This window comes from Taudactylus pleione, unplaced genomic scaffold (genome assembly GCF_031769625.1).
Source record: "Taudactylus pleione unplaced genomic scaffold, aTauple2 ptg000125l, whole genome shotgun sequence".
Taxonomy (NCBI): Eukaryota; Metazoa; Chordata; class Amphibia; order Anura; family Myobatrachidae; genus Taudactylus; species Taudactylus pleione.
In genome coordinates this window covers 5,322,013-5,349,927 of record NW_028284527.1, presented here as the reverse complement: position 1 = coordinate 5,349,927, position 27,915 = coordinate 5,322,013, and the positions used below count along the sequence as shown (strand labels likewise).

Sequence of the window (27,915 nt, the reverse complement as noted above, 5' to 3'; positions counted from 1 at the left end):
GATCACTGAGTGGTGTTCATTACACAAAGAGAGCAGGCAAAATCCAACACCATATTCACAATCATTTTCTAATGGTGCCACTCAATAAGTGAACTTCTGGTATCTTAAAAATGTTAAACAACTCAAGGAGTTCTGCTTTAAAACTTCATACTGTCTATACGTAGATGAAAAATGAGCAGTTTATGCAGACCTACAATTTAAATGTAAAGCGGTGACATGTAAAGAATAATGAAAAGTTCCCCAACAGGAGCGTTTGGGAACAGGATCAACAACATTATGGCACATATGTATTTTCCAAATTGGATGAAGTCTTGGCAGTTTGTTTACTTGACCAGTCAGAAAATTGAACATTGTTTTGTGGGAGTCAAATAAAGAAAAATAATACAGATGGCAGTTTATCCTCTATGAAATATAAGAAAATAAAAAATGGGAGGAGGAGTTAGTTCTGTTTTAAGCAGAAGTTACAATAGTTTAGACCCAAAATGAAGCCAAGAGTATGCACCTAACAACATTTAGGTTTTAATTTAGAGCCTTAAAATTCTTTGCTGGGTTAATTTGACAAAAGAATTACAAATATTAAATGTAGCACTTTATTGTATCTGTAACAGCAAATTAGGGTTACAAAGTGAATATGATATAATAAAATGATATTAAAGACCCAATAGAACTTCCAGTATTACCCATGTCACATAGGGCACACTATCGTGCTCCCATTCCTATTCTTTTATTCCTGAGTAAAAATAATAATAGTATTTAGTACCATTTCCACAAAACACTGCACAAATATCCCTGACATTTATGTAGACATCTGTGTTCTGCCAATTCAGAAACTGCTTTCTCAGTGTCTCCTCCTCCTTCACAAGAATTCCTACAGAGCGTAGGGCTGGGAAGAAAGATAATCAGTGCATGCCCAGCTGTTATTCTCACTGGTGTTGATCAGCACAGGGCTCTATGGGGGGAGGTATTCAGTTTCAAACAACTCTATGGCATCTATGGATAGGTTTAGGAAAAGATTTATTAATGTAATTGGTGCATGACAGTTCTAGTTTGATGACAATTTGTATTTAACCTGGTCTGAAATCAGTTGCTGATGTTAAATACTTTACCATAAATTTCTCAAGGTTAGTTCAAGTGGCGATATAAATTAGAAAAACTAGGAGCTCACCAATATATTTAAGGTGAAATGGTGTTTGTGAAAAAGTCTTTTTGGGATTAAAAATACAGGCCTTTATAACGCACAAAAGATATTAATATATTTGAAGTACTGAGTGTATTAAACCATATAGTATCATCGGAAACAGTTTAAAGATTACATTATTCTATGTTTTTATACATTTTGCTCAGGTGGTCAACTATTGAAATCAACTCGGGATTTCCTCCTAGAGATTCAATGTGTCCATATGCTTCATTTTCCAATTCTCTTAAAGTTTGCCTCGTATATTCGAAAGAGCCCACTTTCTCTAGATAATGAACACAGTATTTCTTGATGTCTACATTTTCTGTCCTCTGTCGCAAAATATTTTGCACCTGTGTACTTTCAGGTCTGGCCCAAATTGCATGTATTATCGGAAATGAAAACTTTCCTTCTGTCAAATCTTCACAAAAGCTTTTGTTTTCACTATACTCTTTGGAGTATAAATTTGCATAATCATCTCTGATTTGAAAGAACAGTCCAAGAGTGTTTAACAATGGCTTCAAGTCTTTATCATATGAAGAAAACAGCTGCATGAGGCCTACAGCTAATCCAAAAAGTCCTCCCGTTTTCTGCAAGACCATGGCTTTATATTCAGCTTCTGTAGGACATGTATATGTATCTCTCCAGTATATGTCTAAGCCTTGGCCATGGTGGAGTTCAAGTAATTGTTGGGTAAAAACATTGACAGCATTTGGATGATTAAGAGTTAAAACTTTCTCCAAACCCAAGAAATAAACATAATTTGCTGAGTTAATAACAGACGGAACACCATAGATGCTATGAGCAACTGGGAAACCTCGGCGAAGCTTGGAGTTGTCTTCAATGTCATCAATAAGTAGACTGGCATTGTGCAGCATTTCTGTCACTTCAATTATTACCTAGTATAAAAGAAAAACATACAAATTCACAAACAGAACAAGTGTGCAATTCTTTTTTTTTTTTTTTAAATACTTATTTATAGAAAAATAGAATGATGACATTAGCTAATGTTCTGTGTATAGTGATCGACTCGGTTATTTAGAAGAGAGATTGATGTTCCAACTAGACATGTTTAAAATCCTTCTCAAACATGTTAAAACCACTTTACTATATATTTCCTATTTCAACTCATCATGTTAAAACCAGTTTTGCCCAGTTACTAACTCTGGGCCTTATTCAGAGTTGCGATGCACAACAATGCGTTGTGGCTTTTTGTAGCACTTGTGCGCATGTGTGACTCTTTGCACAGTCGGAATTGTGAATGTGTGCAACAAGAGGGACAGGGGGCATGTAGACCATTTGCCTGGAAAGAAGTGACTTACGGGTACTGGCACAATAGTGTAAGTTATGAACTGATGACAAATGAACGAAAGGGACTAAAACACATCCAATAATGCAAATAGAGTTACAGTTAGGCAACTGTGTTTTAAAAGTCAAATTTACACTGCAATGAATACTCAGTTTACACAAATAAAGTATGTGTAATATTGTGTTAGGAAAGGCTGTCCTCGTACTAACCGGCAGTGTGTTTGTTTTAGCAGCCAATGAGAGTCAGACAGACTCATTGGCTGCTGCATCACTCATGAGCTCCTCCTTCCGGCTCCCGTAGTGAGTGATGGAAGAGACGTCATGATGTATATGTAAGGGGCACTGCATAGGGCGGGTCACTACTGGGGCCACTGTATAAGGGGCAAAAATGGGGGCACTGCATAGGGGGCCACTACTGGGGGCACTGTATAAGAAGCACTGCATAGGGGGACCACTACTGGGGGGACTGTATAAGAGGCACTGCATAGAAGGGACCACTACTGGGGGGACTGTATAAGAGGCACTGCTTAGAAGGGACCACTACTGGGGGGACTGTATAAGAAGCACTGAAAAGGGGGACCAATACTGGGGGGACTGTCTAAGAGGCACTGCTTAGAAGGGACCACTACTGGGGGGACTGTATAAGAGGCACTGCATAGAAGGAACCACTACTGGGGGCACTGTATAAGAGGCACTGCTTAGAAGGGACCACTACTGGGGGGACTGTATAAGAGGCACTGCATAGAAGGAACCACTACTGGGGGCACTGTATAAGAGGCACTGCATAGAGGGGACCACTACTGGGGGCACTGTATAAGAGGCACTGCATAGAAGGGACCACTACTGGGGGCATTGTATAAGAGGCACTGCATAGAGGGGACCACTACTGGGGGAACTGTATAAGAGGCACTGCATAGAAGGGACCACTACTGGGGGCACTGTATAAGAGGCACTCACTACTGGGGGCACTGTATAAGAGGCACTGCATAGAGGGGACCACTACTGGGGGTACTGTATAAGAGGCACTGCATAGAGGGGACACTACTGGAGGCACTGTATAAGAGGCACTGCATAGAGGGGACAACTGGGGGCACTGCATAGAGGGGACCACTACTGGGGGCACTGTATAAGGGGAACTACTGGGGGAGTGGTTTCTAATAAATCATGCTGGCTGTATTTGCCTGCTGCATTCATGTTTATTAGTGATAGAGGTGTGTGTGTCTGTCTGTTGTGTCAGTCAGTGTGTGTACTCCGTCATAGGTTGAGTGGTGTGTATATATAAATAAATTGGTAACCAAGGATTTGGAAACCCCCTTTCAAAATCCTGCATTTGCCACTGATATGTATGCATTGTGTGCTCAAACTGAAGTCACACCTCCAGTCGTATTCCTGGCGCATTTGATACAGGTACGTGAAGGGGAAGGGGCAGCTAACTTACGTATGTGAATAACTCTAACTACATCACAAAAATTAGATTTTTTTTTAAAGGCATCTCATTACACTGTCACTACAGACCTTCTGCTGGAGGAGTGCACATTGCCACACACACACATTTCCAAGAGAAAAATAACAAAACCAGCATACAGGTGGTGATTTCTCTTCTTCCTCGTGGTCATTTAGTAATGGCAGATCTAACAGCTTGCACTCGCAGATTTGCCTGCTTTTTTTGTCTCAATTGCAGCTATACTCTCTGGCTACATCTAAGCCCAGCAGTTGCTCAGCTGACCTTAGAGCTGAACTGCAGATAGTAGACAGGCTGATCAAATAAAAGACACAGATGGCAAGGGGGTTTGGAAGTAAAATTAAGGGACAACAATCTGAGGTTTTCAGTTCTAAAACCTTATAACATGAGACCATACCAATGCATGCCACATGGTAACCTTTATACTGTACTCTCATTACGCACTTTAATCTGATAATGTTTGGCTCCTAACACTTTATAAGGTTTAAGAAAAAATAGACCTTAGATTTGTTCATATTTTTTCATATTGTGATAGAAGTGTAGGGTACAATAGACTTAAAAAAAACACAACATAAGCTACTCAGCTTTAAGGCTAGCAATTAAAGTAATAATATGATTACTGTGCCATTATAACAAGAACATTTGTAATCCTCATAATATTACGAGTTAAGGGACCTATCCATGACATGACTTTGTGAAAAATCCGACCAAAACCAGGAGGTTTTGGTCGCATTGTTCACAAAGTCGTGTAATGGATAACTGGCAAGGACCAGTGATGCGCGTGCACGCTGGGTCCTTGCCAACCCCGACTATCTACTGAACATGCCGGTCAACCGGACGACGCTCGTCAGGTTCGGCATGTTCAGAGATAGGAGGTCGGAGTCCTGCATTTAATGATGTTCAGTGAACGCCGTTCAGTGCGGTCACCGCACGTCGGCGACCTGAAGGTCTAGACGTTCAGTCTTTCAGGTCGCCTAGTGGATAGGCCACTTTACTTTCCACTTGCAGCAAAAGATTTTTTAACTCTGCAAGGAAATGAAGGTCTTATATGGATTACAGTAATGGCCGGTAAGCAGTTCAATTAGAAAATGTGGAAAGATGGGACCTTTTACTGCTTTTTGATATAATTTCTGGGACTTTGGGAACAAAGGGCCTGATTCAGCACAGATCGCAACACTGCGTTCGCATGCACCCGGCTGATGCAAAAATCTGCTAATGAATGCATACGCAATGAATGCATATGAATGGTGACACTGCACCATATTATGAAGACACCCAGCACTTCTTAAAGATGCCCCCTTATCTTCACTCACATCCGTAATAATGATGTGCAAGATTGCGAAAACATCGGTACAATCGAGAACCATCGGACCTAGACGCAGAATAGAGGTTGACCTGACCCTCCCGCAAGAAATGCTAAACTTCCTGTACTCAGTGAGTACTCAGGCTGCGAATGGGTTCGCTATGGATAATTTATGCACGCCTCTGCATCGGCGTTCAAATGCACTGACACGCCTGCTTTCGTACGACCACCATCCCATCACTACACACAAACGACACTTCCTGTCACTCAGTACTGGGTCTGCGTACTACCTGCGATCGCATTCCCGATCACAGCACCTGGTTCGCGAATGCGCACTGCGTCTTATACACGCTTGTGCAGAATACAAACATCGGATGGCTGCATGCGAACGCGGCCTTGCGATCCAACCTGAATCAGGCCCATAGTAATTAATTTCAAACAATTTCTATGGAATAATTTTCATTTAGGGGTTTTCAGTTAGAACTCCAGTTTTGAATCCACAAATTTACAGTGCTACGTGGGGATTGCCATGCGTTTTTATTTTCTTTACAAGTAACTGGACTTATTTATCCAATACAGATCACTTAACATAAGATTTTATTTATAAATTGGAGACTTTTCATAAGGGAAGCTTGCTGGTGGCTGGGATATGAATAGATCTACAGATCCCACTCATACTACCACCTGGAGTAGATCTTTGGTACCCAAGACTACTCTGATTTATATGAAACTGTAACACATGGTTTACTTCTTACAGAAAGAGGCACCCTCACCGGAGAACACTACACACAATTGATAGGGATTACACTTCTTCCCATCCTCAACAGATTTACAGAAATACAGATTACAGTATGGAAAATAGAATTTAGTTCTGGATGTAAGTTTTGTGTCAGTGGATTGACTACATCAATGATCAACTTTTCCATTCCTCTTTAGCTCAACCACACTGGATACGGACGCTAGATTTGTCAGGGAAGGACACAAAGGGGCTAATGTGGAACTGAACACTCTCTTTGTGGAGCGTATCTTGAGTGTTTTCACACTCTGCATGCTCTGGAACCAAGCATATTTAAGACTGGGTAATGCAGTATCATAGGCCCTTCAAGTGCATCTCCAACTGATGCGTAACAGCTGCAGCAGGGCGTTCTCATGTGGCAAAGTTCAGTGATTGCATGTCGCAGCAAGTGTGGGCTATAGAGACTTGGACATAAGTTTAATATGCATGTTTCCAAGCATAGCATTTGTACTTAAGTATAGGCTGTAGCAAGTGTGCCTTGATGAGGATGACAACTAGCAAGCCAGGTGTACAGATAGGTGGGGAGACCCATAAAGATACATACAACTCTGCATATGAGTGAATATACGCATTTATGTCTGGGCACGCAAAGCTGGTGCCTCAATGGCTCACTTGCTCTCAACCCAGCATCAGACCCAAAGTGTACAATAAGGGAGAGTTTACCCACATACAGTGGTGCTTGTAAGTTTGTGAACACTTCAGAATTTTCTGCTGAAATTTGGCCTAAAACTACTTCAGATTTTTACACAAGTATTAAAAGTAGATAAAGAGAACCAAAATCAAATAAATGAGACAAAAAAAAAACCTTAGATGTGCTAATTTTTTTATTGAGGAAAATGATCCAATATCGCATGTCTGTGGCAAAGTATGTGAACCTTTAGGCTTAGCAGATATTTTGAAGAAGAAATTAGAGCCAGATATTTTCAATATATGGGATGACAATCAGGTGTATTTGGATAACCTGTCTTTTTAAAAGAACAGGGATCTATCAAAGTCTGATGTTCACAATACATGTTTGTGGAAGTGCATCATGCCACGAACAAAGGAGATTTCCGAGGACCTCAGAAGAATAGTTGTTGATGCTCATCATGCTGGAAAAGGTTACAAAACCATCTCTAAAGAGTTTGGACTCCACCAATAAACAGTCAGACAGAATATGTACAATTGGAAGAAATTCCAGACCATTATTTCTCTCCCCAGGAGTGGTCGACCAACAAAGATCACGCCAAGAGAAAGGCATCTAGTAGTTCGTAAGGTCACAAAGGAACCCAAGGTAAGCAAGCCCTTTCTCACATTAGCTTATGTTAATGTTCATGAGTCCACCATCAGGAGGACACTGAACAACAATGGTGTCCATGGCAGGATTGCAAGGAGAAAGCCACTGCTCTCCAAAAAGAACATTGCTGCCCATCCGCAGTTTGCTAAAGATCACCTGAACAACGCAGAAGACTATTGGAACAATGTTTTGTGGACAGATGAGTCCAAAATAGAGCTTTTTGGTTTAAATGAGAAGCGTTATTTTGGTAGAACGGAGAACACTGCATTACAGCATAAAAACCTCATACCATCTGTGAAACACGGTGGTGGTGGTATCATGGTGAGGGCCTGTTTTGCTGATCTGGCCCTGGAAGACTTGCCACCATTGATGGGACAATGAATTCTGAATTATACCAGAATATTCTAAAGAAAAATGTCAGAACATCTGTCCATGACATGTAACTCAAGAGAATGTGGGTCATGCAACAAGACAACGACCCAAAGCACACAAGTCATTCAACCAAAGAATGGTTAAAGAAGAATAAATGTAAGGTTTTGGAATGGCCAAGTCAAAGTCCTCACCTTAATCCAATCGAAACGTTGTGGAAGGACCTGAAGCGAGCAGTTCATGGGAGGAAACCAACCAGCATATCAGAGTTGAAGCGGTTTTCTACGGAGGAATGGGGTACAATTCCTCCAAGCCGATGTTCAGGACTAATCAACAATTACTGGAAACATTTAGAAGCAGTTATTGCTGCACAAAGGGGTCATACCAGATACTGAAAGATAAAGTTTACATACTTTTGTCACTCACAGACATACGATATTGGATCATTTTCCTCAATAAAAATAAGAGCATGTCTAATTTTTTTTTTTGTTTCATTTGTTTGATTTGGTTCTTTTTATCTACTTTTACGACTTCTGTGAAAATCTGAGGTAGTTTTAAGTCAAAGTTCAGCAGAAATATAGAAAATTCTGAAGGATTCACAAACTTTCAAGCACCACTGTAGGTGCTGACACACTGCTACAAATCACAGATTCAAACACACTTTCGACGTAAGTGCTCTGGGATTCTGTACAGGGCTAACAGATGCTGTGAGTAAATATGTTACGCAAATATGAGACAGTATAGGTGTCTAGCAGACATTGCCTTGTAAGATGGTAGCTTTGTTGTCTTCTACGTATAAGTCAATCCGCAACTAGTCCCAGTAGTCCAGAAACACAAGACTTAACTCAGCTTAAATCCAATGAATGGCACATGAAATAAAGGAATATTTATACCTGCGATTTTCCAACAAGGGGTAACAGTACTAAGGTCTAAAGGGGGGAGAGACTCTAGTCCTGAGCATCTTTTCGTGCAACTTTTTCCTTTACAGTGTGTATTATTTGCAAAGCGATGCAAATAGGACACACAAACATCTTATGCCGATTAAAATGATATGCAGCATGCCTATATTCTGTGTGTGACTGCAGGTGTATCTGCATTCAAAATGCTACATTACAGTGTCACAGCCGCTGACACTGTAACGTAGCAGTCACACACAGAATATAGGCATACTGCATATCATTATAATCAGCATAAGATGCCTGTGCATTCTATTTGCATCGCTTTGTGAGTAAGATGGATTTTAAGGTAAAAAGTTGCACAAAAATACGCTCTGCGCTTCCCAGTCACTCTGCGCTCACACGTTATGTGTAACACGACTGGAGGATAAATTTATGTGGACACATCTGTAGATTAAAATATAGAACAGTTGTATTCTCATTGAAAAGTGGAGAGAGATAAGTCGGAAAACCTATCAGGGCAGCAGCATGTAAGATACCATTCTAAGAAAAGAGGTATTAAGGATTGCGTGTAAAGGGGGAGGAGCAGTGCTAAGAGCACTAGTAATATGCTGTAGTAATTAATGTGTGTAAAGAAAAGACTCACATAAGGAGTCTTGCAGATAGGATAAATAGATGCCCACAGAGTTTCAGCATAATTTACTATCACATTGCAAAGCCATAAAGTAAAAGGATGTACAAAGGATAATGTATGTCAGGGTTATTCAACGTGGGGTCATCCAGCTGCTGTGAAACCATACAAGCTAGCATGCCCTGCCACAGCTTTGGGCATGCAAGGATATATTCACAGCCGCTGGAGGGCCATATGTTGAATACCCCTGCTGTATGCCCTTTCCCCGTTTCTAGCAGGGTTGGAATTAAACTTTCATCTACCCTGCCACTGAATACCCCTTCAGAGACCTTATTCACATTGCTGAAGAGAGCTAGAAGTTTATTATACCAGTAGAGAAAAACTGTATATTAATTGTGTCAGTATCATCCAGTACATTTATAGGATTACCCAGGATTTGAGGAGGACATTACTTTGACTACCAGTAATCACACGGCTATATAAGTAAAACAAATGATGCTACTAGCATTTTCATGGCCTGGATCCAACGACTAATCTTCATAAATTTGGAAACACACCCACATGTTATTGGCGACAAGTCAGTGACTCAAGTGTGAATTAAAACACAGCTTTAAGGTTTACAATTGAGATATTAATAATGTGAGTGTGTATTGGAAAAATGAGGGTCAGTAATTTATAAAGTTTATTAATAATATTTTAACTAAACAAAATGGGGGGTGGAAGTTTACAAAATGTAAACATTATTTAAGAATTAAGACCTGGAAGCAGTTGTTTGCAGTAAGAGTTTTCATTATTGGCATTATTTAAATTGAGCTATTCACAGTAAATATATTAGAAAGGTACTATAATTACACAAGTTTTATTTGAATTTAAAAAGCAAAATCTCTAGTGTCAGTTATGTAAATTTCTAGGAAGGTATTTGAAAGATTAAATAGATTTGGATACTGACCATTTACAGTGATAGTTTAGTTATAGAATTTATTAATAGTGTGACTTTTGAATAATTTAATGTGTAGACAATTTAGTTTTTTTAATGACTAAAATAGCAAGTGGCTGTAGTTCTAGTAATAATTATCTGACAGAAAAATCTTATAAGCATAGAATCCCTGACTTACCAAGAACACAGCTAGACCAGAGCATAGACATTACTGGGTGAAGCAATGCCATTCTTAATATTCATTGAGCTTTTGTGAGGGCATACACTATTAATGCCTTATGAAAATGATAGCTAGACCCAAACATAGTATTTCTTGATGGCAGCAAATTCGTCATCAATATCTAGATAAGAACATTTTGAGGATATAGGCTATCAGTGATTAGACTCTTGCTCTATATACTGTAGGTAATGAAACAAACAAATTTCAGACTATTTACGAGACAACATAAGTGTAACATTGCCATCTTTTATTAGAAAGAGTTCTCAATTATGATACTTAAACTCTGCAATGAGACAAGCACAGCTCAGACTACACTAAATCAAACTCATGGTGTATAAATAAGTGATTCCATCAATGAAAGATTAATAAAAATGGCAGGTGGACACTTATTGTGAGCCATTTAATTCTATTCTGTAGTAATTCTGTATAGACAATATATACGCTGCTATATACAAATCAGATACAAAGAGATCATTCTGAAACCAGCACAAAAAAATGAACACTCCTCAATGAGGGACTTTTCATGGTGTGCAGGGAATGAGGAATGAGGCTGAGGCATGCCGGTGTGGCATTTTGGTGCACAAGGGGGGCAGGGGTTATGCTGGAGTGCAGGGGGGTGTGACAGTGAGTGAAGGGCATTTCTGTGAGTAAGGTATGGGGACAAGGAGTGGTGATGACTGTGGGGACTTACAGTGGGTGAATAATGAGGTAATTTTGTAATTTCAAAAATTGCAGTTAAACGGCTATGCCTTCAAATGCTTAGTAGAATTAAAACTATTGTACTATACAGAGAGCCACAGATAAGGCAGAGCGATATGTGCCACCACCAAGGGCAATTAGTAAAATGGGAGGGGTGGAGGGAGCGCCTTTACATGTACTTGCTTCCAGTTACCATGGCTCTGTGCTACACCTAACCATCACACGTACCAGTATTTTGATCTACAACTTTAAGATAAAATAGAATCTGACAAATGCCCTTTAAAAGACCCCGTCTATTTTGGTTGCTTCCAGAAATTTCCCAGGCTGGTTTTCCATCCCAATTAACCCCTGTATAATAACCATCCTCGAGAAGCCTCCAGTTGGAAACAAACTAACTTGTCACTGGTGTTGTGACCTTGCTGTACTCTGTGATAGACCACAAGCTGCAGTGTGAACACAACCAAAACTTCCTATCAAAGGATTCTACTATGAACAAAGAATCAACTGGCTATCATAAAATGGTATGCTTTTTATCATTAATCCACTTATTTTTTGTTCTAAGGTGATTTCTACAATATAGGCTCGAAATTTGCATTACGCCACACAAACCTCTCCATGACAAAACTTTCAAGAAGATTACGTCTGGTACAACAATAACATCTTTCTTGTATGGAAGGGAAAGCAAGAAGACTTAGAAACCTAGAGTTCCTAGTTCTATCTATATAAAACTAGGGGGTAAATTTTGTAAAGATTGATTTAGATGATTTAAAATAATTTTAAAATCAATTTTAATTGAAGTTGAAACCTTACAAATGATAAATTAGCAGATTTTGTTTTTGGAAACACAAAAAACGATTATTGACAATAATATGAGATATGGTAAGAACTTACCCTTGTTATCTCTATTTCTACGAAGTCCATAGGGTTCCACAGGATACCTTGGGGGTATAGGTGTGACGTCAGTCGCAGGGCACCAAAGAGTTAAGCTTTCAGCCTCCCAGGATGCACTAGGTCCCCCTCCTATACCCCACCCCCGGGCCAAGGCACCTCAGTTAGTTACCAAGCCATAGGCCGGAGGAGGAGAAGGAAGAGAGAGAACAAAGATCTGGACACATACAAGAATCACATTCTCACCAGAGGGAGACGGAAAACCGGTGACCAGAGCAAAGCCCATCTGCAGCACAGGTGCGACAGGGCGGGAGTCCTGTGGAACCCTATGGACTTCGTAGAAATAGAGATAACAAGGGTAAGTTCTTACCATATCTCATATTTTCTACTTCAGGGTCCATAGGGTATCCACAGGATACCTTGGGGATGTCCCAAAGCAGTATCCTTTAAGGGTGGGGACGCTCCTGTGCAGAAAGGAGAATCCGCCGCCCGAAGGAAGCATCCTGAGAGGCGAAGGTGTCAAACCTGTAATACCTCACGAAGGTATGGACAGAAGACCACGTAGCAGCCTTGCAGATCTGAACTGCCGAGGCACCACGTCGAGCTGCCCACGAAGGACCCACAGACCTAGTGGAATGAGCCTTCAGAGAAGGAGGGACCGGTAGGCCTTCATGAAGATAAGCTTCAGAAATAGCCATACGGATCCAGGCTGCCAAAGTTTGCTTTGAAGCAGGCCAACCCTTTTTACGGAAGCCATAGAGGACAAACAAAGCGTCCGACTTCCTAAACGAAGAAGTGCGGTCAACATAAGTCCTTAAGGCCCGCACAACATCCAAAGAGGCCTCACCCACGGAAAGACCCGGTGAGTTAAAGGCCGGAACAACTATTTCCTCGTTAACATGAAACTGGGAAACAACTTTGGGAAGAAACTCGGGCCGAGTGCGGAGCACTGCCCTGTTCCCATAAAAAACCAAGAAAGGGGGTCTACAAGAAAGAGCCCCTAACTCAGAAACACGTCTGGCCGAAGCAATGGCCAGAAGGAAAACAGTCTTAGCTGTTAGCCATTTAAGATCCACTGAGCCCAGTGGTTCAAACGGCGGTCCTTGGAGAGCCCTCAGGACCACAGCCAAATCCCAAGGTGCCACAGGTGGAACAAAGGGCGGCTGAATGCGGAGAACACCCTGCATAAAGGTGCGCACATCCGGGATTGTAGCAATCCTACGGTGAAACCAGACAGATAGGGCCGAAGCAAGGCGAAGCCCATGATCTAGTCCCGCTTGCAGGAAGGCGAGAATCCGAGACAGACGAAACTCCCGCGGTGCATAACCTCTCGGTCGACACCACTGGAAGAACGTATGCCACACGCGATGGTATATCCTCGCGGAAGACGGTTTCCGAGCTCGTAACATGGTACGCACCACAGAGCTGGAAAACCCCCGGGACCTCAGCATGGCCGTCTCAACAGCCACGCCGTCAAAGACAGCCGAGTCAGGTCCGGGTGAAGGCAAGGACCCTGAGACAGAAGGTCCGGTCGTAGCGGCAACCGCAGAGGAATGTCCACGGACAGACCCTGAAGGTCTGAGAACCAGTGCCGTCTGGGCCACGCGGGAGCTATCAACAGGAGCGTCCCTCCTTCCTGTTTGAATTTCCGGATTACCCGTGGAAGAAGGGAGACCGGAGGGAACAGGTATGCGAACCGGAACGTCCACCGGACGGACAGAGCATCCACCAGAGACGCCCCTTCGTCTCTTGTGCGAGACCCGTACACCGGCAACTTGTTGTTGTGCCGGGACGCCATGAGGTCGATTTCTGGAAGACCCCACCTGTCCACCAGTAGTTGAAAAACGTCCGGGTGCAGGGACCATTCCCCCGGATGAACGTCCTGGCGACTTAGAAAGTCCGCCTCCCAATTTAGCACTCCCGGGATGAAGACCGCTGATATGGCCGGAAGATTGCCCTCCGCCCAAACCAGGATCCGAGAGACCTCTACGAGAGCCGCCCGACTGCGAGTTCCTCCTTGCCTGTTTATGTAGGCCACGGTGGTAGCGTTGTCCGACTGGACCTGCACCGGGCGACCCTGGAGAAACCGCTGTGCCTGCTGGAGAGCATTGAAGACCGCACGGAGTTCCAAGATATTTATTGGAAGCTCCGCTTCTGTCGGCGTCCACCTGCCCTGGAACAAGTGTGGACCCGAAACTGCTCCCCAGCCCCGAAGACTGGCGTCCGTTGTCAACAGGACCCAATTTGGAACCCAGAACGGACGTCCCTTGTTGAGGTGGGTCGTCTGTAACCACCACGCAAGGGACAAGCGAACCTCCTGGGTGAGCACAATCGTCTGGGACTTCAAAGACTGAGTCAGCCCGTTCCACTTGGACAGGATCAGGTGCTGCAGAGGTCTGGAGTGAAACTGGGCGTATTCCACCATGTCGAACACCGACACCATGGAGCCCAGTAACCTCATCGCCGAGTGTAAGGACACCCGGCGGTTGTGCAGGCAACTGCGCACCCTTGACTGTAAAGCAGAGATCTTGTCCTCCGTCACGAAGATCCTTTGCTGTCCCGAGTCCAATAAGGCTCCAAGATGCAGAATCCTCCGAGACGGGATTAGAGTGGACTTCTGCCAGTTGATTAGCCAGCCGTGCCGTTGCAGCAGTGCAATGGTCAGGTCCAAGTGGCGTAACAGGAGCTCTGGAGATCCTGCCACCAATAACAGGTCATCCAAATACGGCAACATGCGGACTCCCTGCAGCCGCAGAGAAGCCGCCATGACCGCCATCGCCTTGGTGAAAACACGTGGTGCTGTTGCCAGGCCAAAAGGTAACGCCCGAAACTGGAAGTGGTCGCTGCGGATTGCAAACCTGAGGAACTGTTGATGGCGCCAAAGAATAGGGACATGCAGGTAAGCGTCCTGTATGTCCAATGACACCAAGTAGTCCCCAGGTTCCAGCGCCAGAATGATGGACCGTAGGGTCTCCATCCGAAACTTCGGGACCCGCAAAGACTTGTTGAGTGCTTTGAGGTTGAGAATCGGACGATATGACCCATTGGGTTTCTGTACCAAAAATAGATTTGAATAGAAACCCTGGCCCCTCTGGGAGAATGGAACCGCCACTATAACTCCAGCCTGGAGCATAGTGTGCAATACCTTCCGCAGCTCCGTAGCCTTGTTCCGGTCTGATGGGAGACCCGTGGTGAAGAAGCGAGCCGGGGGTCTGTGCCGGAAGGAGAGGGCGTATCCGTGGGAAACCACCTCCAGAACCCAAGTGTCTGTCGTAGTGGTCGACCAACACTGGGCGAACTGTAGCAGGCGGCCTCCCACCCTGGGATCCCCCAAAGGGAGGCCCGGACCGTCAGGCCGCAGGCTTGTCATCTGGCTTGGGGGCCGGACGTCTGGTACTCCATGCCTGCTTCCGGGGCTTGACCGATTTCTTAGGGCCAGCCTGTCGAGGAAACGACTGTGGTTTGGGCCTGCCCTGGGCCCTAGATGACCGAAAGGACGATGGTCCCGAACCAGAAGGAGCAGCGGCCGACGGGAGACAAGCAGATTTGGCTGCCGCCAGCGTGGCCACAATCTTATCCAGATCCGGACCGAAGTGAACTTCTCCGGTAAACGGCAACGCTTCCAGACCTTTCTTGGAATCTGCGTCCGCCTTCCAGGATCGCAGCCACAAGGTGCGACGAGCAGCTACCGCTGCTGAAGAAATTCTAGACACCAGAGTACTAATGTCTAGAGCCGCCTCGTTGATGTAGGTGGCCGAATCACGGAGATTGCCAATCAACTCCGCCTGATCGGCCGGACAGTCGGATTCAAAAGAAGCCTCTAATGAATCCGCCCAGCGCTCCATCGCTCTGGCAACCCAGCAAATGGCCATAGCCGGCCGTGCTGCCCCCCCTGCAAGGGAATAAGCGGACTTCAGGCAGATTTCTACCTTGCGGTCCGTAGCATCCTTAAGGGAGGACATGGATGGCATCGGCAATGTGGCACTACGGACAAGACGGGTCACGTGAGAATCCACCTGTGGAGGGGATTCCCACTTAGCAAAATAATTATCCGCGAACGGATAAGCCACCGCCAGGCGTCTCTGCGGCTGGTATCTTTTGCCAGGTTGTTTCCACGCCTCCTCTAAATGGTCCACCAACTGACCCGAAAGAGGAAAGACTGTGGCATCGCCCTTCACATCTTTGAAAAAGGCATACTTAGATTTAGCCGCTGGGGGAACTTCGTCCTCAATCACCAAGGCTGTGCGGACCGCCCGAATAAGTCCAGGTATATATACTTTGGACTTAGCATCAGCGTCCTTAGTATGGAGAGGTTCCTGATCGTAAGGATCAAGAATCTCCCCATCATCAGACGTCCCTTCGTCATCCTCATAAGGAGCGGACAGAGACGCCACCGGCCTTTTATGAGGCCGCATCACAGACTCCCCTTGCAACACATCCGACAAGTGCTGTACAGAACTCGCCAGGGAGTTAACCCATGCTGGCTCCTGAGAACCCGGGAGCGGGGAAATAGGGAGACTGTGGGGTACCACCAATTGTCGTGGGAACCCCTGCATGGGTGACGACACCACAGACTGCTGGGACAAACCCATCGGAGTAAACGCGGGCTGCGGAGCTAACTGGCCCACTAAAGCTGTTAACGCCTGAGCGAAACAAGCCCAGGGCGGCTCCTGTACCGGTGCTGTAACCGTAATAGGCCGCGCCATGGACAAACACTGCCGGCAAAGGCCCTCCGCGCTACCCTCCCCCTCCGCTAATGGTACTTTGCACGTGGTACACTGTAGCCGGAGGGGAAAATCACTTTCAGACATGATGGCACCACGTATGTGACCTCTCTCACCAATTAAGTATTAAATAGGTGAGAGACCACCCTGCAGCACCGCACCGCAAGGGCTTTAGCAGAAGAACAGGGACAGTAATAAAGCTGACAGTTTAGAGAAGAAAAGTTACAGGCAGCAGCGCTAGCACAGTCACATACAATGCAGAGAAATAACAATTCCTGCACTAACAGCGCTGATCACTCAACTACACAGACACAGGGCCTGGTAGGACACAGCGCTGCATACACAGACCTGACCACAGCGGAGGAGAGGTATGCGGGGGGACCCAGACCACGATGCTTCCGTCCAGCGCTTCCAGCAGCGTTCACCATGCGTTCTGGAGAAGATGGCCGCCGAGGAGCAGAGAGGAGGCTGGCCTGGGGGAGGAGCGCTGCCACAGGACCAGTCGGCAGCATGCAGAGAGGGCTGTGTGCAGCGGGGGAGGCGCCGGCTGTGAGACAGGGAAGGCGCGCTCCCCTGGCATGCATTTAACCCCTGGGACGCCGCAGCGCTACCGCTCTGCTGCGGTCCGCTGTCCCAGGGGGTAGTGGAAGCGCAGGTTGGTCGCCTGGCTCCACGCTGCAGCCAGTCCCCAGGGAGCCCCCTGCCTGGGGACTTAGGACCATGTGATCAGCGGGGACCCACCGCGGGACCCCGCTGCTTACCTCTGTCCCCCTTGAATCCGGCCATGGTCCGGAGCATCTGGGGTCACCGTTAGCTGTGACCCCAGACGCCCACCAGCATCCCCGGATCAGTACCGGCGTTCTGGTACCGGCGGGGTGTAGGGAAGACAGCATGGACGTCAGGACTGACTGTCCATGCTGTTCATCCAGATGTGCAGCCACAGCTGCATGAAGAATAAGCTTCAGGGGCTCTTCTAGCCCCCACTCCAACAGGTGCACCCGACTCCGGCCGGGCACCAAACTAAACTGAGGTGCCTTGGCCCGGGGGCGGGGTATAGGAGGGGGACCTAGTGCATCCTGGGAGGCTGAAAGCTTAACTCTTTGGTGCCCTGCGACTGACGTCACACCTATACCCCCAAGGTATCCTGTGGATACCCTATGGACCCTGAAGTAGAAACACAACAACGCAGGACAAGGACATGGAATATAAACATGGAGTGGGAGGAAGTAATCACCTGGCAGGAGAGGCAACATGTATTTGTGGAGCGAAGTGAGTGGGCAGGTTTGTGAAGGGAGATGAGGTCAGAGATGTAAATGGGAGATGAATGGGTGAGGGCTTTGCAAGTGAATGTAGGAAGCTTAAATTGGATTCTGAAAGGAAAGGGGAGATATCCTTAAAACCTGTTTTGTTAGGGTGCCTTGGGGACCACATTTGGTAACCTCTGCCTTAAGTGTATTGTCTTACCATCTTTCTTTCTTCCCTCTCCCTGCTTGACCCATTCCAGGGCTTGTGGGAGACTGAAGGCAGATTTAGAACATTTGGAGAGGAAGATGAGCCGAGCAGCAGCATTGAGGACTGATTGGAGTGGAGAGAGGTGGGTGTCAGGGAGGCCACACAGGAGGAGGCTACAGTAGTCCAATCTGGAGATGACCAGCAAGTGGATGAGTGTCTTAGCAGCATCCAGGATGAGAAAGGGTCTGATCCTGGAAATAGTTTTGAGTTTGAAACTGTGAAAGGTACTAAATGTGTGGTTTAAAGGAGAGGAAGGAGTCAAGGATAACTCCAAGACAGCGCACTTGGGGGCTAGAGGAAATAGTTGTTCCATCAATAGAATATGAAACAGTGGAAAGTGAGGTTATGCGGGAAAGGTAAGAGAGGTAGGAGGACAGCCAGGAGAGTAGTTTCACATAGACCAAGGGAGTGAAAGATTTGCATGAGGAGGGGGTGGGTGGGCCAAAGTGTCAAATGAGGGCAGTTTCAGTGGAGTGGAGAGTACTAAAGCCAGACTGGAATGGGTCAAGCAGGGAGAGGGAAGAAAGAAAGATGGTAAGACAATACACTTAAGGCAGAGGTTACCAAATGTGGTCCCCAAGGCACCCTAACAAAACAGGTTTTAAGGATATCCATGCTTGACCACAGGCTACTTAATTAGTACCTCAATCAATTTGATTTAGCCACCTGTGCTCAACAATGGATATCTCTAAAACCTGAACTGTTGGGGTGCCTTGAGGACCGCGTTTGAGAACCTCTGACTTAAGGAATTTGGAGGCAAAAGGGAGGCGAGAGATGGATCAGTAGTTTTAGAGAGTTTTTGGATCAAGGGCAGGTTTTTTAAGAATGGGTGAAATAAGTGCATGCTTGAATGCAGAAGGAACAGTGCATTGTGAGAGGGAGAGATTAAGGAGGTGGGCAAGATGGGAACAGGCAGGAGGGAGGTCGCAGTGGAGATAGGGTCAAGGGGCAGGGAGAAGGACCAGATGAGGGCAATAACTTCCTCTCCAGATACAGGGGAAAAAGATGTCAGAGTTGGTAATATGGAGGGGAGGAGGGGGGCTGGTCTGGGAAAGGAGGGGGTGGAGTGCTGAGGGTCTGGTGGGATGTGATGTTCTCACATATGGAGTCAATTTTAGAACTAAAGTAGGTGGCAAAGTCAAGGGTAGAGAGTGAGGGGAGAGACGAGGAGGTGGTGGGCAGATGAGAGAATTGAAAGTGCTGATGAGATGTCAGGAGTTTGAGGACTGGGTGGAGATGAGGTTTTTGAAATACAACTGTTTAGAGAGGGAAAGGGCAGCACTGTAGGATGAGAGCATAAATTTGAGATGAAGGAAGTCTGCCTTACAGCATGATTGCGTCTATAGTCGCTTGGCGGTTCGTGCGAAAATGTACCAATAATTTCTTCAGAGGGGGGTGGTCAATTCAAATGCCTATGTAGAATCTGCTCTGACATACAGAACTGTCAGGGACAGGCAAGCATCATGAAAGAAAACTTAAAATAAAAGAACAATGATCAGCAAATTGTCAACAAAAAAATTGAAAAAGCAAATAACCTAGAGAGAAAAGAAACTGGACCTTCTGTCCTGGAAAAATATAAAAGGGGTATATCTAATAGGTTGCAAGTTCTATGAATGATGCGATTTCAGATATTTTGGCTTTCCCTTACCAATTACCTCCAGATCACGATGTACTGGCCCTCCTCCAGATGGCTCGCACTCTGAGGTTCATCGGCTCCCTATGGCTGACTTCTCACCCACCCCACCACTAGTCTTTAATAGATTATTTATTCTAATAATATTAAAGGGCCTTAATACACCTAAAAAACAGTCCAGCCAATTGCATACATTACACACTGACAGGGTAGACATTTCTTTTATACAAGAGACACGCTTCAAGAAAGGTGCTCCCCATGGTTAAAAATGTGCCACTTTCCAGGTAGGTTTTCCAGTAGTCATTTTTAAAAAGAGAGCGTTTTGATTCTTATTTCTAAACAACTTAAGCTCTCTGATGCCAGAGAAGTTTCTTTTGGTGATGGCTGTGGTCTCCTAGTCAAAATCACCACTGCCCACCAGAGCTTCGCTTTTGTCAATCTATATGCTTCTAGTCAGGACACCCAGCCTTTTCGGACTCATCTCTCAGTGTTATTGAGGACAACTTAGAGGGGATTTTGGTTATGGGAGGTGATTTTAATTAGGCATTGGAAGTTATCCTTTACACATCTCTGGGAGCTCCATGATAATTCCTCAAGGTTGGAAGTATACTCCATAACTACCAGTTGGTAGACAAATGGCGCCTCCACCACAACCAGGTGAAGGGGGGGGGGGGGGATAAATTTACCTTTATCTTCCTGTGCATAATACTTACATAAATCGACTATATTTCTTGGGCACACTTACCTAGGTATTTTAAAAGAGGCTTCTATAGGGAAAATTACCAACTCAGATTATGCACCAATTGTCCTCTTTCTTTACTTCCCTGACCTCCATCCTAGACTTTGGAATTGGAGGAAAATGAACAACTTATGCTGGACACATGTTGTATATTCCAGCTAGAAGAAGCTATTACAGTAGAGATGACTTTTCGATTAATAGCAGTCATCTCTCTCCCACTGCTGTTTGAAAGGCACACAAATGAGTGATCAAGGGAAAATGTATCCACATGGGTTCCTTTCTGAAAAAGCAAAATGCTGAATGTAGGAACGTTCCCCTAACTAAGATACGAAACCTGGTGGTTGTTCCTAAACCCTCTCTTTCTGCTGGTACCTTACTGTATTTACAAAATGCCAGGTTTAAACTAACTGTTAAATGATAAAAATAAATGGTAATTTCAACACTACATATATATTAATATTACCAGTGGGGTAATAACTCAGTTGTTGGCTAGGGCACTTAGAACTAAAAGCTCCTTTACCTACATCTCTTGTATTAAAGACACCAATGGTACTCTCATGCACGCTGACCCCCACATTGCAGAAACATTTTGGGCATTTTATTCCAAATTGTGTAACTTGTACTTGGTTCTGTTAATGCAGAGTCTCAATTACGAGATGTCTGAATATTTGCTGGCTTACCTATATATTTCTTACTAAAGATTGATGTAAAACGGTTCACAAAATTACTTTCCAACAGTTTTAAGCCTATTCTCCCAGACTTGGCCCACTCTGAAGTGGTTTTTGTCCTGAGCAGGGAAGCAAGGGATAATATTACTAAACTTACTGATCCGATTTAGCATGCTACTTATTCCATACCAGCTTTTATTTACCGAAGTTGAAAATGCGTTCGATTGAGTGGACTGGATTTTTATGAGGGGATCATGGGCCTTGGAAATGTGTCTGAATAGAATACGTTGCCTGTGAGAACTACTGTCTGGTTTGTGGTTTGTATTTCCAAAAGGAAACAGGCATGGTTGTCCACTCCCGCTATTGATTTTTACATGATGTATTGAATCTTTGGCGAAACAATATTTGTCTTACCCTCTTTTCAGATCATTTGTTGGCTATTCTCCCAAATCCCAAGTCACTCTCCCGAATATTATGTCTGGATTCATAATTTCCCTCAATATCAATTTATCATCAAGCCATAGCCCTAAATATGATTTTAGATTGAAATTTTTAAAGGGATAGAAAAAAAAGAGTAAGGGAAAATTGGGGTCGCACCAAGGTATATATTATCTGGGTAGACTTCACCCCACTATCGACCAATACCAATATAAAATATCATCTATTAGGGGTGCTACTCCGGGACATAATAGTTAATAATGCATAGGAAGCAAAAAGATTGTCCCATACGAGTGCACAGCAGTCTCAATAAAAGCAGTTAAAACTTAACTTTTATTATAGTAATATCCACTCTAGTGGTGTTAAAACACAGCAAAATAATAAGCAAATTATTAAAGTGTCAAACAAAGTATGAAAAGTGATTAAAATATACAATTGTGCAGTACATATACGCCTAAATATTTTATTAGGTAGAGAAATGTTCAGGAAATTATTTATCAATAGAGCAGTCTCTTTATTTATTCATTCCGTAACATTGTCTGAAAACCTGATTTCTTATGCTGGGCATATACGGCCAGATAAAATGTCTGTCAGACCGACAGACATTTTATCTGGCCGGCTGCCAGCCGCAGATGTCGCCGGCATACACTGTGAGATTTCTCTCTCAGTGTTTTCGGCAGACATCTACGCTCCCTCCCCGGGGAAGGAGACATTTCCCTGTTTCTTCCGTAGGAAGGAACACAGGAAATGTCTGTCTGTCTGTCGGCGGCGGTTGGGCATACACTGCCCGATGCGGCCGACAGTTTACCGGTAAATATCGCATCGGACGGGCATGCTGGACAATCCGGCATGCCCGACCGAGCAATATTTCACCCTCGGTCACCCCCCCACACGATACAATTATCGGGGCGATCCGCCGATATCAGGTGGATCGCCCCGATAATTGTAGCGTGTTTGGCCAGCATTAGTGTTTGGATCACCTGTTATTATGCAACAAAACGGTGCGAGCTGTCGATCTCTATCGACAGCCGTCCCTGCGTGCGCAGGCCTCAACATCGACCTGCTTGTGAGCGCTCAGCAATTGCGAGTGGGTCTGAATGAGACCCTTAGAATCATTCCACATAGGTAGCTTTTATGGCAAGTTAGTATACTAGTGGAAATTCTATGCTGTCCTAATAATATTGTGACACTAGGAGTGGATTATATTTCAGGTAAGTATTCACTACACGCTGACACAGCCATATTCAGCATGCTGGTTTCGTGCGGCTGTCAGAGTGGTGACAAGGCTAGTACAGTTCTCTCCCACTGCTCGCTGACACAGCCTGTACCATCACCGTATATACGGGGCTGTCAGCAGAGCTTAGAGGAGGTGAGCAGCTAGTATTACTCGCATTGACTCTGCAGCATTGTGCAGTGTCCCGCTCGTTCTCCCGAGGCCGCGGCGAATCATAAACACAAACATATATAATATTCAATCACATATTATGAACGTCATTTTCACTGGCACAATTGAACGCATGACGTGCATTTCACAAGTGCTTTTTCAAAAAGGGCAGAACAGAGTGGTATTCCGGAAAAGCCTTAAATACCTGTGTTCTCCTATCAGCAACACCATTGGTTTGATTGACATTTCAAACCCGCAATTGCAGGAACATAATACAAACTCCTGTACTTTCTAGTTACTTTGTATCTTTAGCAGATAGTAGTTATTCTATGTGGACAGTCATATCTTAATTTCTTATGCATAATTAAACATAATATAATCGGGTTATGGATATCACATAATTATCAATCCTATACCCATAATTATCACTTAGTATCTCACCCCTTATTCCCTATCTTCATAATCCTCCCTTTGTTCCCAGGCTTAATGTGCCAGCCTGGCTGGTTAGCAGGAGGTGTCCCACTATTATGACACTTGGCTATGCAGGGGAACTAGAGTACTTAATGGAGCTGGCGACTGAAGAACTCTACTCTCAACATAAGAATTGGGGATTAAAGCAGCTTTAACATTTTATTGCTACCATTGGGAGTATTAAGGTAATTGGTAGATGCTTAACTGCTTTTGAAACTTTGTGTTCCCAGTGGTCAACCCCTAAACATACCATCTTCATTTATACTACAGGATACTTATTCCACACTAGGCTATTGTGCCAGTACACTGGTTCTCACATACTCCTCCCATGATAGAGCAATATTATAAGGGGATGGACTTCTATATGGCAATGGATGACATTCATCTTTCTGCTATGGACAAAAAACTACTATCTACATCAGCCAGGTTTAGGTTGATAGACTTGAAAGACTCCCCAAGATACAAGACACTTCTCAATCATACCTGCCATACTACGCCACTTGCTGCCTGAGCATAAAATATCACCCTCATGGATATAGCTGTGCCTTTCTTCTTGGTCCTAAATTCAGGATAACAGTTGTGATAGAAGCACTGGTAATGTGATAAATGGCTTATATGTTTGTCCAAGGTTTCTGGCCTAAGTGTTTTAAACCCCCAGGAAATGTCTGTTTCTGCTAAACAGACTTGAGTTTGGGCTTTTAGTAAAAGCAGGATAATGGGTCCTGGGGCGTGTGGTTGTGGGTGTGAGAGAGAAAGGAGGGCTCCATCCACAAGGCCATTTCGCGATTTCAAGCCTTGCTGCATATTTTAATCAGCAGAAACTGCTTGTGCTACCTATTTTGCATCACTCTGCGAATAAGACGCATTTGAAGGTAAAAAGTCGCACGAAGAGACGGCCAGTGCTCCCGAGTCATGCCACGGCATGGTGCGACTAGAGCTGTTTGACACGCAAAAAAAGATATACGTGGACACATCTGTATATTCAAAAGGATGTAGCACTTGAGTTTGTGGTTAATATTAACTATTCACCATATAACAAGGACATGGCCAGTGTATTTAGTGTTGGTTTTTGTCATCAGGTCAGGTGTTTCTTGATAACACAACATTGTGATCCAGAGAAGTCTGTTAGTTTTGAGATAGCAGTTGTGTCTAAAGATTACTTCCCTCTGCATGATGCCTATACTTCTTAGTAGGTATAAATGGTTTATTTTGATCTGAACTACCATTTGAAAAAGTTCAGCCTATAGTCTGATTGTTCTGGATACGGAGACTATAGCAATACTGAACATCAAAGCAGTCACTGAAGATATATAAAGCCCTTTACAAATAATAAATAAATCTAAAATGTGTGTCCATGGAGTCTCTAATGAGTCCTCCATCTTCCAGTGTTAATGCAGTTTTACTAGATATGTTAGCTATGGCTGTGCTTACTTTAGGGACCATGCTCCATTTCAGTACTGTATATCTACATCATTGAATGGATACATACTTTCCACTTACTACACATTAGAATGTGTCCAGGGAAAACTCTACTTTCTCAAAAAATTATATTTGTTCAGATATGGCTGCAACCATTACATTCACCAGCAAAATTAGAAAATAAATCTCTCTATACCTGTATATCTTTTCTTTGAATCCCTTGTTAAGTATTATGATCATCTCTGGTAACAGAAGCTTCCTTCATCCAGACAATTATATCTTTGAACTGTTCAGGAGGTTGAATCATTTCATTTAATTACATGTGTTTAGTTAAATTTGTAACAGATATTATTATGCTTTATTTTATTAAAGGACATTATATCTTGTGGAAAACATCTTCTTTCGCAAAGGATCTACAATAGTACTGAGAAAAATTTACTATTACTATCGACATGACTGATAAAATCCCATAGAATAGTAACACACTCAAATGAGTGTTTTTCAGCTTTCTGGCTCAGACTCTATTGAAGTTTTTGGCTCCATTGGTGCTGCCATTGTGTCTCACAGAATTGTAGTACTCTGAATAGTTCCTCCTAAATGTACCTGACCTAACCTTGGCTTATATTAGTGGTGCTGAAAGCAAGTACCAGTGCAGGAGCCTTCCCGGCACTGCTCCATAAAGAAGTAGACTGAAGCACCCAAGAAAACAGCATGTACTCAGCTCTGCAGCATAATATTGTGTGTTTCTGGGACCATAGAAAGAAGGTAAGCTCCTGCTTCTGAGCACAACACAAAAGAGAAAAAACCTGGCTGCCTAAGCTAAAACCCGGAAAATACACTAGGGAAGAGAAGGAGCTCTATTACATACCAGCTGTGGCAGTGTTGTCTTTTTTTTTTTTTTTTCCAAAGCTACCTATCTAGAATGGACTTAACGGCACACCTGACCCTACCCATTTCGGCAGCACAATCCACTGATCATACTCAAGAGCAAGGAATTCTCCAACTCATCCTATCAAAAACCAAACAAGGTTTTCCTCCAATAATAATGCAATATTTGGCCAATTGCTAACTGAATCTGTCCCATTGTATATGCCAGTTAGAGAGCCCTCTGTGTGCAAGGAGACTTGCAGTGTCTGCGGCTGGTCAGACCTACTGTAAATGCTGGGTGAGTGGCCGATGTGCGTCGATGGTAGTAAAGTTTACGTAGAACAGTGAGATAGGATGTATTTGATAAAGCAGCAGTGGGCGTCTTTATGCCGGCTGAGCTTTGGCAAGCATTTGCGGATTTTAGCAGCTACATTCCGTATGGATTTGCAGCTGCGATCGTAATTGCGATCCGTACTGAATCAGGCCCTTAGTGCCTTGGTTAAGTTGGTACAAAGCCATTTTTATCATTATTTTTATTATCACTATATGAAAAGGAAGTCTTTTTTAACATTATTTTTAACATGGAATAAATTGTACAGTTTTACACTATGAGAAGTATACATGGGAAACAGTCGGGAAGCCGATGGACGGAATCCTGACCGCCGGCTTCCCGACTGTAAGATCCCGGCAAGGGTTAAATGACAGGCATTAGGGTTTATGGGGGGGACTTCGGGTTAGGCACCCCCCTGGAAGGTTAGGTTTAGACTAGAGGAAGGGAGGATTAGGGGTTAGGCACCCCCGGGGGGAGGTTAGGGTTAGACATCCCCCCATGCGGCCGGCGGTAAATCATACTGAATCCGTATTTATTTATGATGTCTTTAGAGGTCCATCGACACAAGTATATCAGTGACTGAAGTATTGCTGTGGAATATTGCTGGGTTCTAAGACATATTTGGACCTGGAATTGTTATCTCTCAAGGATCAGCTGAACTGGTATACGGAACATATTATATCAGAGATTCGCTGGACTGGTACAGACTTTCTCCTAATTTGGGAGCGCTCCTTCACATCTCTTTATATTGTTAGCATACAGTATATTACAAGTATTTTCGACTATGGCTAATTGTAGAACTAAAGGCTTCCCTTCCTAAACAAAGATTACCTGCTCACATTATAGCAATTCCATTACAACAGAACAGTGATAATTCCTAGTAGTGCCACAACTTGACATTTATGTAGGGACTGATGTTTTACTTTCAGGCCATTATAACTTTGCTGGTACAATTTTTTTTTAATAGTTAATGCGTATAATAGTCTAAGTACTTTACCATAAATTATACCCACTGTCTCCTACCTCTGCTCTACTTTTGAGGCTTTGATTTCCATTGCTCCTGTTACATCACATCACATCATAATCCCATTTTTGTTATTATTGATATCATACTGCCATAGTTATCCTAAGATTACTGCCCTTTATTTTTTAATACCATCTTAAAATCAGCCTTTATTGTTGCCTTTGTTTTGACTTTAGAAATATATGTAACAAAGTTACAGAGCAAATATCTGCAAGCAGCAAATTTACACAAATAAGCAGAATATTATAAAAATTGTTTGAGATATAATAAAAGGTATTTATTTCAAATTAATTAAAAGTGTCCTGACTGAGTGTGACCAGGAAGGACTGCTGCTGGCTGCCTCTGTCTCAGCTCCTGCAGGGCGGGTCTAGATTGGAGAGTGTATGGTTATGGTATTACAGGGACAGTGTAAGTAATGATGGCCACCTTTTCCTTAATCCTGTACAAGGATTTATTAAGCTATTGTTATTTACATATATGTTACCCATAATGAGTAAGTTGGATTGTAACATTGAAGTGTTTACAACAAGTGTTGAAATGTAACAATTATTGTGAAGGTAACATTAATGACATACACAATCATAGGAAGATACTGTAGCCCTCAGAATCATCTACCTCTCAATATGACCAGTCATAGAGTCCCGCAATATATTGTACCCGTCTGGGGAAGATAAAAATGCTATTCACTTCAAATTAATCTCACCAGAAAGTTTGACCTCCCCTGTAGTCCCGGCCACTGGCCTGGA

The 27,915-nt window shown here is 43.8% G+C and overlaps 1 protein-coding gene across 1 annotated transcript in view; it reads right to left on the bottom strand.

Annotated features, from left to right (window-relative positions):
- Positions 1–574: 574 nt before the first annotated feature.
- Positions 575–27,915, bottom strand: part of GGPS1 (geranylgeranyl diphosphate synthase 1) — a 102,030-nt gene continuing 74,689 nt past the window's right edge. Inside the window, exon 4 of the mRNA XM_088472535.1 lies at positions 575–2,073. Coding sequence (XP_088328661.1) covers positions 1,315–2,073 — 759 coding nt within the window. The 3' untranslated portion in view covers positions 575–1,314. The remainder of the gene's footprint in view (positions 2,074–27,915) is intronic.